The 14,529-nt window shown below is 37.2% G+C and overlaps 1 protein-coding gene across 2 annotated transcripts in view; it reads right to left on the bottom strand.

The window, feature by feature from the left end:
- SLC24A2 (solute carrier family 24 (sodium/potassium/calcium exchanger), member 2) overlaps positions 1-13,340 on the bottom strand; it is a 105,488-nt gene extending 92,148 nt beyond the window's left edge. For both annotated transcript variants that reach the window (XM_008950249.1, XM_008950250.1), the window contains exon 1: positions 12,267-13,340. In XM_008950249.1, the coding sequence (XP_008948497.1) occupies positions 12,267-13,202 (936 nt within the window). In that variant the 5' untranslated portion in view covers positions 13,203-13,340. The remainder of the gene's footprint in view (positions 1-12,266) is intronic.
- Between the last annotated feature and the right edge of the window lie 1,189 nt (positions 13,341-14,529).

Genomic DNA, 14,529 nt, shown 5'->3' with positions numbered 1-14,529 from the left:
CAGGAAATCTACTAACATTAAAAACTTTGACAAAAATGTCTGCTAACAAGATTATGCTCACCAATATGCTTCAAAAATATCATGCCACTAAATTAGAGCCTCATATAGATTATCTGCTTTGTTTGTCAGTTTCCACCAAGCCTCACCTCTGCTGTATCTACCACCCTTCTCTCAGATGCCACCCGTTCTGCCTTGCCTCAACACCATTTTGTCACCAATATGCTGACCGCTGCTTTCCTAGCACGGAATAATCCAATCAAGTAAGCAGAAATAAACCCTCCTACAGCACACCATACAATATCCTACAAGGCTTGAAAGCCACAGGTTTCTAAGAAGATTAAATGAAAGAGAGAACCACGTCTCGACCCTTAAATCCAAATCTAAAGCATGAGTTTGCAATTCAGTCCTTGCCTGTTACTGAGCCTGTTGCAGTTACTGAAAAATGAGAGTCTACATTTCTTTATGCACATCTACGTGTGGGATTATAGATCAACATTTATTTTTCATGTCCCTTAATGGGAAAGAAGAGGTTGTGTGTTTTTTGGATGCTAAATATATAAACTATATATTACATTCTAAATGCCCTTATGGAATCACTTGCAAGAAAAGAGCAGACAAAGGAAGTTATCCAAATTATTCAATTAGTGATTTTGTTACTAGTGTTTTTAGAAGATCGATTTTCAATATTGATATTTGCAAGTAATTACTAATATATTCATAAATGTATGTACTAAAATATTTGGAAATAACTATAGAATGGGTCTGGTGACTTTCCTGTTCCTTTGCTTAAGAAAGACATGCTCTCTAGGTAGATACTTTAAGTGAAGAAAGTAACACTCAAAATTAAGGGCTACAAGGATGATTAAGGGACCAGAACATCTCTCTTAGGATGAAAGCCTGACAGACCTGGGGCTGTTTAGCCTAGGAGAAGACTGAAAGGGGATCTTATCCATGTTCATAAAATATCTAAAGGGTGGATGTCAAGAGGATGGGCCCAGTCTTTTCTCAGTGGTGCCCAGGGGTAGGATGAGGGGCAACAGGCACAAACTGGAACCCAGGAAGTTCTACCTCAGCATCAGGAGAACTTTCATTACAGTGGGGGTCACATGAGCACAGGAACAGGCTGTCCCGAGAGGCTGTGAAGTCTCCTCTGGAGACTTTCAAACCCTGCATGGACACGTTCCTGTGCAACCTGCTGTAGGTGAACCTGCTTTGGCAGGGGGTTGGACTACATGATCTCAAGATGTCCCTTCCAACCCCTACCGTTCTGTGATTCTGTGAAATTCGCATCCAAACTTACTGCACAGTTTCTTGCTTATGTAACCAGTTTCAGTTACTGCAGTTCCAGCCGTTGGTCTTTCCTCTGCGTGAGAAATGGCCTTTTCTCTGCATGAAATGTCACATAGTAAAGAATAGTGCCCTGAGCCATTCCCATGACAGAATCAGGTCCTGCTTACCTCATTGTAAAGCAAGAAATCATCCCTCTCCAGGGATTCAGACCTCTTGTTTCTATCCCTGGAGAGGCACAGGATAGCATGAATTACTAATATGATACATTAAGGTATAATAAAAATATGGCAATAGCTCAGTACAACATGTCCTTGGCCTCAGGCAGGAGGGATTTGTTGCCTGGAAGAAGTTCAAATTTAAGGAGAAAACAGAAGACATATTTCTCTGAACAGCTAATCTGAAAGGAAAAAAACAAAAACAAACCAAACACAAAACAAAATGACAACAAAATAACAAACAAACAGAACCCAACCCTATAAGAAATGTGCTGCATGTGCTGCTCAGAAATTTCAAATATTTGAGTAAGTCATATGGAAATGGGCTATCAGGCAAAGGACAGGTGAAATGGTGTAAGAATCATCATTTAATGATGCAAATTCCTGTCCTATAGGTCTGTACTGTACAGGTAAATGGTTCCACAAGAGAATGAGAACAGAATGATTAAGAGTTTACAAAAATCATTAAATTATAATGTGCAGAGTGGAATTCTGAGTGGCAGCAAGTAGTGATTTTTATCTCAGAAACTGAACTCAAAATGCAATGGCAATATTCCTCAAAATTTTAGTCCACGATCATTCTCTGATGAAATTTTAGAGGAATTTTGTTGTTGGTTTTGAGTGAGAAGAGACGCGGGTATTCTATCTGATTTCTGCAGAGAAACTAGCATTGCTGTGCCTGCTTAAAAGATACATGTCAGTCAAAAACTCATTATGGATTGGATAATTTAACTGTTTTTCATCATTTTCAATACAGAGAGAAAATAATAACCACATCTTAAGCCAAACTTTGCAGAGTATTTAAAAATTATTTGCATCACTGCAGCATTTAAAAAGCCAGCCAAGATGAAGCCTTCAAACAGGATATGCCTCCACCCAGAAACACTCTAAATTAAAAGTGCAGTAAATGAGTATTGAGAATGAAGCAGAGAAATAGGAATATTTAAATAGCAATAAAATTATACAGAAACAAAAACTAGCTGCTAGACAGCATGAAGCTTTCAAATTACTACAGATTACTTTTAAAATTTAGTAATTTAAGCCACACAATTTAATTTTTAATTAACAAATGTGCAAGTAACTCAATAATATAAACTATTGCTAACTACTCCTGTACAAAACAATTTGAGTTCCAAATTTTTTTTTCCCACTCAAGCATATGATTGCCATAAATTTTAGCTAAATGGTAACTTGGTGATTCTACCCAGTAGCAATATAAGGGATTCAATTAGTAATTTGATAAAAACTTGCATCACAAATTAAACAAAACTAGCATCTGATTAATCCCAAAAGAGCTGCTCATCCTCTAGCATTAAAAACCCTGCAAACCTCAACCTTCTCCCTCAGGCAACAGCCTGCATAACTGGACAGGCCTCAGACGATGCCCTGAAGGTCACCAAACACGGGCTGTGACAGTGGACTCGCCTTTTCTTTAGGGCTCTATATCCGCTAGAGCTGTTCTACTGCAATGTGAGAGGGTGAAAAGTTTACACTAGCTGGTTATGCAATAAATGTCACTGGTATTACCCCTGACTTTAGACTAGACACCCAGCAGTAAGCGGTTAAGAGGTGATAAAGCAGGATTAAATCCCAAGGAAAATTTATGATTAATTTGTCAGTGCAGTATGCAGTACAAATTCCCTTCTATCTTTATTCTTCCTTGAAACAATAAATTATTTTCCTCCAGTCTATTCCTCCCTTAAGTGTAGCACTTTGTAACAATGTTAATGTTATTGCACAGACACCTTTAAGCCTGTTCTCACACCCTCACCTTAAAGTCATCCAAGATCACTGCTATTTATGGCTATTCATGTAAATTAATACCACTTCAATGATACGGAGGACAGTGGAATAGTAATGGAATAGCGCAAAACACAGTAACTGAGGAGTAACTATTCTTTGAACTGCCTTGGTGAAATTGTATCTGACAGGGGCAGTAAAATTCACTAAAAGTGAGCCACTGGTGACTAAAGCAGAGCAATAGTTATACCACCAGATAAAGCTGCTTTGGAGGCAACGTGAGCTCTGAACTCTCCACCTGCTGTAGAAATAAGTACATGATCAACTCTTAAGACTCTCATTGCCCTGCCAAGCCCAATTCTACTGTCAGCAAGGCAATGGCCATTTTTCCAAGACTGCAATTGTTTTTTCACTACCTCTTTTCAGACAGGAATACACATAAGCCAACAAACCACCAATAACAGCAAATAGCAACCGCATTTCCTCAAAGTTGCAGGTATTAACCTGCAAAATAATGAAATATGTAGTAATGTTCTCCTGTCAGATGTAACTGGTTTGCCAAAAGTATGCCCTAAGGCTGCTCTAATTTAGGATTTTTAGTTTGCCTGTTACACATGACCTGTGCCTAACAATACAACTGCAAGAACTTCACACACACAAATTTACAACAAAACCAGATTAAACCCAAACCATCTGATCTGCCTGTTTTCCCACAAAGCAAAAGAAAGCATCGACACCACTATTTTGACTTAGGTCCTGTTATACAAAAGATTTATCTAGTAGAATCGTACTTGCAAAGATCTATTTCTAGATCATATAGAAAAATGAATTATTTCTTTAAATAGTCTATTGCACAGAGATGGCCAGGAGGTAATCAGCAACTCATTGACAGCTCATACAATGAGGAAAAGACTGATAGTATGCTAACTATACAGAAAGGTAAGCATGTACCCATGTACATAAAATTATATACATGATGAATCACATTCTTCTTAACAGTTACTCTGAATGACATTTATCTTATTCCACCCTGAGCTGTGATTTCATACACCTAGTGTGATGGAGACTGGATTATCATCTCAGTGCTTTGGTACAAAAAAATCAGTAACAGTGTTTTAAAGCATTTGTTTCTGTGCTAAAAAAAAAAAATAGAGTCAACAGCATGCTATAAGAGAAGCCTAAATTTCCAGAATTTTGAAATGCACACCTTCGTATTACTAAGGTATGCGGCTTATACTGACAAAGAAAGATAGTGATTTTCAAGAAAAGCACTTACTCAGGAGTTTTGGATTAAAGTCACAAAACCAGTCACCTTTCTTTTTCTAAATCATCTGTTTCTCACCTTATGATGCATAGCAACAGATCTGTGCACAAGACATTCACTACAGTCATCTTTGCTTTATCTTGTCATTTTAGGTTCTAAAAAAGCTGCCAGAGCCTAGAAAATATTTGAATCTCTAGTTCGTGCCAATAGTACACTTAGTGCTGCACAGATTAATGGAACCGGACATTAAGTTGAATCGTAAAAAGTGATATTTAAATAAGAGCTGGCTGGAATACAACAGAATATAGCTAATCTAGGTTAAGGTGAAGGAAACAGCTTTCTTTATTCTACAGAACTTGTAACACCACACTAGTCATAGTTTGCAGGTTAGGCAAACATTGTAGATGACTGGGGAGACAAAATATTTTCCTTTATATTAAAGTTTATTTTATAAATAGCAAAAAAAAAGGTTGCTAAATAGATAAAAGGTGTCATCAATTGTTACAGCTGTTTACTTCTACTCATCTTTAATATATCTTCCCATCTGTTCTATATGTTCTATACCTGGTGTATAAAAAACATTTAATGCACATTCATCTCACTTAGATCTTTTAAAGTGTAAACTTCCAGATTTTTTTTGTCCCAGTATTTCTTTGATTTGCTGACTAAAATAAGGTTTTGAGTTTTGGCCAAAAGACCAAGGGAAGCTGTTTTAATTTTGAAATACTGGTACAACATTGACTGCAGTTTACCAGAAAACACTGGTATGTATGTTGAAATGTCCAACCACAAGTGACAGCCAGCTTGCTTTAGGTTTAGTCCTTTCAAAAGCTTTATTCACAGAAGTTCTCTGATTTCTATGGTTAAACATCCTGGCTTTCAACGAACACCAGATAAGAATGTGCATGTGTCTCATTTTCAAGAACTGTTGTGACCACTACACTTTTCCACTTCTGATTGCTTTTGATACACAACTCTCTTCAGTGTGAATATACTATCCATTAAGCAGTAACACATTCAAATTTGTTATAATCCTATTCTACAGTTACAAAAGCAAAAGGTCTGGATTCTTGGAAACTACTCCACAAGCAGACAGCACCCAAAAAAGGGCTGTTTACTCACCTCTACAGTTGGCAGTGGAAAACTGCTTCTAGTAAAACAAAAAAAAAATCCCAGCTCATTAACAGGGCAGAAGCACTTCATTAAACTTAATTTTTTGGCATATGGCCCTGGAGCGTCACCACTCAGAAAACCCAAGGCCACCTTCAAGTTAGCAGTGCCCAAAACATCACTGTACTGGGGCATCCTCAACACTGCAACAAGCACAGGTCTCGGGCATCTTCCGTGACCCACATCCCACATTTCAGAAGAGACAGTTACCTCCACCCACCCTTTAAAAACACGGCATTTTAAAAGAAGGCCAGAAAAAGCAAGGGAGTCAGCTGTGACTTTCCACCCAAATCTTTTATAGGATGAGCAGAGCACCACAAAGTGAGCAGTGAATGTGGGACCTCTGTATGTAATTGCATTAGTTGAGCACTCTCAACATCAAAACCTGAATAGCTTATAAAAGCCACTGGCATTTGTTAAGTATTAGTCTGAGAAGTAAATCTGGTGAACTACCATGAGGAAAAAAAAACGAAAGAAATGTGGGTTAGATGGAGAAGCAGTACCATCCTACTCCAGCTGGTTCTGGGATTTCTGAGTGAGCCTTGAAGCAAAACTGGGACATCTGAAGATCTCTGTTTAAAAGTGAAGCTCCTGCAGAGTTTAGGTACCCCCAAGCAGGCAGATATTTTGAGGTCTGGTATACTGATTTGTGGATTGAAATTTCATGTACAGTCTCCTGTAGCTCCCACATTCTGTTGAGGATCTGGACCACAGTACCCAAGACTGAGATGAGAGAAGGAAAAATTTATAAAGTCTCCAGACTTTGGGACTGCAGATTCTTCCCTTCAGACAGCTTTTAGCACAACATATGTAATCACGTCTGCAGTTCTTCTCAAATAGAGCACGGTGAGCATTTGTCAACACAGCTGGTTTTGTGCAGCCTCTATGTTTTTTATTTTTAAATATATTGATGGATATGTTGTCCCCTTGCTGTTATTTAAAGGCAGCACAGTTTTAGACTTCCTTTTCCCAGCACAATTAGCAATGAATGAATCTTAGTGGATGGCCATGATTTAAGAGCATTTAATCTACACTACATTTCCGTGCTGTCACTTTCTGCTCATTACCAGGATAAACACACGTACAAAACCAAGAGACTCTAGTGGCAAAAACCACTATAATCATTGCTTTGTAGTCAGTAAATTACTGAGAGACACTAAAATAAACTGAGAATAGTATCCATTTCACTGTACTAATGGTTGCATACATACAGTTTGAGCCTTTGGGTATGCCAGTAATAGCCCTAAATTGAATCAACAATGCTAAATACTCAAGGCAAATTAACTGACAGGTACTAGTACTAGAGTAACATTAAGTTAATACAGAAGTAATTTGCCAATTTTTGATGTAAAAAGAAGCAGATAAAATGTTACAGAAAACTAGGCTTTTTTGGAAAACAAAACATGGTACAAGGACAGCAATGGTGCTCACGTTACAAACTCATACTTAAGACAATGCAACCACCCAGACACTCCTAGCTTAGCTCTATACTCACACATATGCTTGCGCAAGTAGGCCAACTTGAATTGCCTGCAGAGTAAAACCACCATCTCCCTACGAACTACGAAACATCCTTTTAAAATATGTTTTGGTGGTGAGTGAATACAGAGTGTTCTACAGAGTTACAGTTGCTGGGTCTGTGGATTCAGCATTAACAACCCCTAAAAAAAAAAAACTGTTCAGGAGTTCAAACCAACTACAGACTGAGACCTTTTGCCCATTCATTCTGCCTGTACACATGTAGGTAATTATTTTTTTTCCTTACACACACATTAGATCATACATTATAATAAAGACTGTGCAGGTGCAGCGTTAATACAGCCATGAACTACAGAAGTACCTAAAAATATGTTAACAACCTTTCCCTCTGAATGCAAATACTGCCATTAAATACAATGTGTTAACCCTCAAGATCAATATAGACCTTAAAATACCACACACAAACTATTCGACTTCCTTAAAACAATGAAAGTGCCAATAAAATAATGTCAAACTACGTCTTGTTTGTAAAAATAGCTCATTTTCCAAACGTGGTTCTCTGTAAACGTAGAAAAATTGTAACTATATTCTATATACCATAAGGTATTTATCTAAAATGGTACTGTTAGTGGAACGGATGTCACTGCACAATATCCCTGTGCCACCCACATTCTGTTCTCCTAGTTGCCAAACAGAACTGTTTTGCATTATTTACTGAACGATCAGATTCAAGTACTTCTACAATGATCTCCATGCTACATTGAAGGACAGGAAGTACTTAAAAACTGAAATGTAATTTCACATGACGTCTCACCACATTCATCATGCCTTCACCAGTCCAGACTATGTAGAAAATACTTAGCAGAAGGTCAAAATATCTTATTTTTAAGAACTTTGTACATCAACTTTTTCCATTTTCCTTTTCCTGTCCATTTTACTCAATTTCAAGTTTTTGTTTTTAAATATATTACCTGACGAGGACATAGAATTAATATCAAAATTTGCTCTGCAGTCCTAAAAAGATTATCTGTTCTTTACAGGGCAACTACATAAAACCTAAAAATCATGCCACAGAGCAAGGTAGGCTGGAAGGGATTTCTGGAGATAATCTGGTGGTGGGATCACAGCTTGTACTAGGGGACCCATTCAGAACAGCTCACAGGGCTCAGTGTTGCTTGTCAGGGACTGCATATGCCATATGTCACCCTACATTGTAGAACTTATCCATCTGTTTTTTATTCTGTCTTTTCAGGCTGTCTTGCTTTTTCATCTTTCCTCTTTTTTTTCGATCCTTGTCACAGTGATCTCTGGAGTTCATCAGCATCAGACTGCCATCAGGTTTCCTTGAGGGTGACACAGGGAATTAGACTATCCATAGTTCCAACAAGACCTTGCCAGTGCACCCTAAATGGAAATCTATATGCAAAAAGCTTGTAGTCTGTTCTCATCAGTGTTACCAAATTTTTGCCAAAATTCAAGTTATCAGATTTATTCAACTTGTACCCTTTAAGACCCTAGACTGTATTTGTTTGAAAGCTTGTGAAGGAGAATAGTGAGCACAACAAAATTAATTTCAAATACTCTGCATTTACATTTGTACAAGTAATTGACATAATGAAGAAAATAAGATCAGAAAGAGTATTTGAGTTCAAATATATGCAGTTTTCTAGCATAAAAAAAGTGCTTTAATTCTTTAAAATGGGGTTCAGAGAGGAGTCTAAAAGACACCTAGGGATCCATATGTATTCTAGCAACCTGATGAATACATCTAGAACAAATGACAGCTAAGCAGAAAAATAACTTCATATCCAAGATCCATTTCTCATGAGAAGTGCTGTCCTTCTTCAGACTGCAAAACATTCTTCAACCTTTGAAGATGACTGATAATAAAAGTACCACAATTAACATTAAAATACATTTCAGTCTGTCAAAATGTTTTTAATCTGACCAGATTTTTACTCTTTGATACTTGTTTGCTAATAAGCCACCTAACCCTTCAACTATCCAGCTTTATGATGCCTTAATTAGACCCCTCAACTTTGTTGAGCTGCTTTCAGATTACAATGCAAAGTCTTAAAGATAAATAGAGCAGGCACTTTTTTTTTAGCAGAACACTTGCCAGTTTGGCAACAGCAGAATGAACAGCAGATAGGCAGAAGGAGCATTGGTTAGAGGAAAGAAAAGAATTCCCTATATGCTCCTGAAATACAGTGTTTTCAAGATACTCTAACCCATTGATTCCATAAAGCTGCCTAACAATTCTCTGCCCTAATGGAGGGGGGAAAAAAAGAGTGAGCAAGTTTCCATTAGAAACAACTGAGTTTGCAAGTTGCACAGCTGATACACTAATTTGCTTATGTATAATTTTATTTTCCATTGACACAGCACACTTTTTATGACTAGAAGCAATCTAGGCTAAGAGCTAACACTGTTAGAAACGAAGCATCCTTTGCCACTAAAAGCCAAGTCTATCACTTCTGCAAATACTTCTAATCGCCACTGGTCAGGAAATAAGCACCCATGTGCATTGTGCTCACTACTAGGCACCCGATCTCGGACTACAGAAACATTCTTGTCCTTTGCTTTAGGCCATAACTTTCAAGCTGAAAATCCCAGGCGTTTGTCAGCTTTGGGACATGCCATAGTTTTAGTTTTTTTCTTCTTCTAGTTTGTTAACTTAAAAAGCAACAACCGATTATCTAATAATAGTAAATAAGTGAACCTGTACCTTCAGTGAGATTTCTTCCAAAGAACATAATTTATGACATCCTTACTATCAGTAAATTAGTTTATTCATCCTGCTTAATGCTGTTCAACTGAATAGCAAAATAATTCATAATGAGTTAAAACTGAAGTGTTCACTGAATATTTAAAAATCTGTCATTATAGCATGGCTCATAGAAGAAATACATGGTCTTACATCTTCAGAAGCTATTTTTCCCAAGAAGCAGAATATACATATTAGTTAAGCCACAACAAAATTAGAGCATCTCCTACATCCCCCTCTGCCTCTCAATGACTTACAAATACTTCAAGTTAATTCAAGAAAAATATCTCAATGAAACATAGGATGCAGAGCTTGTGTTGTTTAGGAAAAGCAGCGAGTTTTCTGATTTTTTCATCCCTATCTGAATTCTGTGCACTTATATTATGAATAAACTGAGAAAAAGTAACTAATATATCAAACAATAAATGAGTGTTCCTAAAGGTATCTATTTTAAAATCAAGTCCACCTAGAGTACTTTAAAAATTTATTATGTTCAATATGGCTCACAATTGATTTATTCTTCTATACAGTTGAAAATAATTGAGCACTTACCATGGTATATAGCTACACTACCCACCCTATAGCCTGGAAAACCCAAGGCAGTTGCTTTTTGTACTGACTATTGTTTAAGGCCAGTTACAGACTCACATCTCCTTCAAATTCAGTTTATGTATAGATGAAGGTCCAATAGTACTACGTAGTCTCTTCCCACCATTACAAACATTTAGCACAAATTGGCAAATACACTGTGAAAATTTATGTTACTTCAAAACCAACCAACATAGTTAAAGAATCCCTTCATTCATTATGGAAAATACTTTGTTAGCATTGACCCTTCTTTCCATTTACTTATAAAATCCCAATTACACATTTTGAGAAAGATGAAGATAAGCATGCCGATTTTGGAAAAGGAACAGAACAAAAGGGAAAATATAAAATTACATATAAGTGCAAAGGTATGAAACTTGGTTAGAAAATTATTTTAAAAGGTAATTTTCTCATTTTATTTTTGGTGGACATTTTTGTGTCTTGTTCTAAAACTGAAAGCATCTGCCTGTGCCACTAAAAATACCAATCTCTACTCTTCAAAGTTAGGCATATAGACAGAATTATCTGTATTCCATGATTCATGGGAAGGTAAGACCCTCTCTATAGCTGTATGTGCTCTGCCTATCCTCCCATTTATGTGCCCGTACAGCTCTATTGCTGAACTGCACGTCTTCTGGACCACTCATACAGCACTATCAAATGGAAGAAACAAAACAGTGACTGGGTAAAACCTTGTCCAATGAATAACCCTATCGTCATATAAAACCAAACATTTCAACTTCAGTATTAAACATCCAATTAACATACTGCTACATATGTAGGTATTTACAGATTCAGCTTTGCTGAATCCTTTAAATATAGTCTGCTTTAAGAAGAAACATGTCTCCAAGATGGTAATTGCTAAAGACTCACTGAGCCTTCTGTACATATATTCCCTTCTCTACTTGTAACCAGATATTAGGCCGAAAATTAGTTTGCTTAGTTGCAAGTACTGTGAATGGAAACCATCCTTCTTAAACAGAAGACCTCTGCCTTTTGCCATTGTGGTCTCCGTTTTTCCGTCTGCTTTAAGAAGAAACATGTCTCCAAGATGGTAATTGCTAAAGACTCACTGAGCCTTCTGTACATATATTCCCTTCTCTACTTGTAACCAGATATTAGGCCGAAAATTAGTTTGCTTAGTTGCAAGTACTGTGAATGGAAACCATCCTTCTTAAACAGAAGCCCTCTGCCTTTTGCCATTGTGGTCTCCGTTTTTCCACAGATTTCCCCCCCCCCCCCCCCCCATGTAACTGCCACTAATTACCACTGGAAGTTAATACTGTGTATCAGTAGATTAACAATAGGTATAAAAATACCTTTGTATGATGTTTGGAGTGATTTGGGTTTTTTTAGGAAAACAATGCACTGAAAACCTTTAAAAAGCCAAATTGTCAAAAGATCTTCCCCAGATATTGTTATTGCTTAACTCAATAGCTTAGAAAAAAAAAATAGTAGCTATATCTCAGACCTCATTAATGTGCCAAAATGCTGAGTCAAGGCTTATGTCTTTTTGCTGGCATTTTTTTCTTCTTTTCTGCATGATTAGGATCATTGTGGAGTTAAAAGCTATTGATTTGCTTGAAGTCTATCTCACATTTTATATAGTCAATCTAATTGGACTGATTAAACAAAAAGGTCTTTCAGCAACTGCTGGAATTTCTTTATATTGCTTCCTGTATCAGGATCCTTAGGATATAGAAAGGCTCAGCACTTACATTATTACATATACACTGATTAAAAATTGACCAACCTTTCCATCAGCATCTGCTGTTGTTACCTTCTCAACCTTGTTCTTGTTCAAAAACATCTTCACCCATTCTTCTACTTGAACATTGAACTTCATGAAAGTCACATAGCAAAAATATGCTATCAGGAGTGTTACACTTTCCCACCACATGATCAAGTTATCCAGAAAAAAGATGATTAGCAAGATCAAGTCAATGATGTAAAAGGACACATCTCGAAAGAGTGGCCACCAAGTAAGGTTCAAGATTTCTTTAGAAAACAAAGCACACATTCCAATAACAAACAGGATATTGAACACGGCAGATCCCACTATTGTACCAATGCCAACATTGCTGTGGGATATAAACACTCCTATTAAAGAAGTGAAGAGTTCCGGAGCTGACCCACCAGCAGCCATGAAGGTTGCCCCTGCCACATCATCAGATATGGCCAGTTTTTCAGTAATGACAGTCAAGGAAGGAACAAAGAACTCATCACAGACTATGGCTAAGGCTATAAACATGTAAATCATTCCAATTACATGGAGGATCACTGCTCCCTTTCTTCTCTCCTCAAGAGAGAAAAGGTCCTCAGGGTACTCTCCCTTGGCATGATCATCTGTTGCATTGTTGGGATCAGCTTCGTATTTCATAGAAACCGGTGGGTCTGGAGTGCCGTTTTCATTCTGTTCTGTGAAGTCCAACAGAGTTCTCTGGTGTCCCCGCACCAGCTTTTGGCTATCTAGGCTGCTGGCCAACACCATGCTATGTGGCTCCATCTTGAAAAAGGCACTAATTGAAAGTGAGAAAGTACTAATGGCCACTACACTGACAAGAAGCCCTATAATTCGTATCAGTCTCAGTTTTTTCCTAACATTCTGGTGCTTTCTGCAACTAAATAGTGGTTCCTCCAAACACCAGTCCTCCAAGACATCAGCAACAGTTTTTTTCTGAAGAGCCATTCTGTATTCTGCGTGAGATACCGAAGGAGTCAGATGGAGTGTTCCTTCATACTTCTCTCCAGCTTTGAAGTGAGAAGTGCTTTAAGAGTTTTCCCAGAATCAAGTACTTTTACTCTTCGTAGGAAGTATTTTCTTCATTCGTCTTAAAAGGACAAATAGGTATTATTAGTATTAGTGAAACAGCATGTGATTAAAAGTTTCTAAAAAAACATTTTACAAACTGGGTTAAATTTAGAATTTAAAGCAGAATATTACAGCCGCTGTCATATCCCATCAGGTACAGCATTGACACAGTTGTTTTAGCAGTAACCCTGTGGATAACAGTCTATCAATACTCAGATCATTTCATGTCTCTAATATGCCTCCAAGCCACAGTTCTCCTCAGTTGCTGACAAAAAATGGTAGTGCAAGGTAAAAACTATCCCCAAACGTTGTGTGAAAAAGCAGAAGCTACTATTTTAATGATACACCAAAGATTATTACCTTTTGTAATTACTTTTCACCATGATCATGAAACATCCAAATTCCCAACGCAAGGGCAATAATGTATGAAAAAGCAATCAAAGTACTAACAAGCATCTCATCAGACCATTAGGCAGCTGAGGTGGTATTAACTGAAACATTATGCATGCATAGAGCAACAGTCATTGCTCTGTAGGTAAAACACTCTGCCATTGGAACAGGATCGAAATGAAGATCTACCGTAACCACAATTTCTTTAATTCCCCTGCGAAATCGACCCAAGTTTACACAGAGAACTCAGCTTGCTTCTGATCAGACCTAGGACACTAGCTTGGACTAGGAGAGAATTTAATTCACCTCTGGTTTATATCAAACATTCATCTATGAGTGCAAGAAGTTACTAAGAATATCTATGCGGTAAGTATCTTTTAAAAGTGCTCCTCTTATAGTCTAAATTCACAAAGGAGTTGATCTTGAAACAAATGGAACTGTGAGAAATTAAACTATGTGAGAACAACTATTCATGTACACCAGAGAGGACCATATTAGACCAGCAGCACTTTTAAAGCATGGGGGAGGAAAAAAAAAAACAAAAACAAAAACAAACAAACAAACAACCCACTAAATTTGCTTTGGTTACTGAATTTGAAGACTATAATTTCATGCTGAAATTAGTTCTGCATGCACTACGTTTACTAACTTGCATTTTATATGACACAAAATATAAGATACTTTCTAAATAGTTATTAGTCCTTAATGTTACAGTCAAAAAATACTGTTACACCACTTATTCATGTTATTTCTAGTGACAGCTGAACACTAAATTATCTATTAATCTGTAGAATATTTGGTTTGTATTCTCAAA

This window comes from Merops nubicus, unplaced genomic scaffold, assembly GCF_000691845.1.
Source record: "Merops nubicus isolate BGI_N331 unplaced genomic scaffold, ASM69184v1 scaffold1462, whole genome shotgun sequence".
NCBI lineage: Eukaryota > Metazoa > Chordata > Aves > Coraciiformes > Meropidae > Merops > Merops nubicus.
Note: the sequence above shows the minus strand (reverse complement) of the source record. Positions and strands in the feature narration are given on the sequence as shown.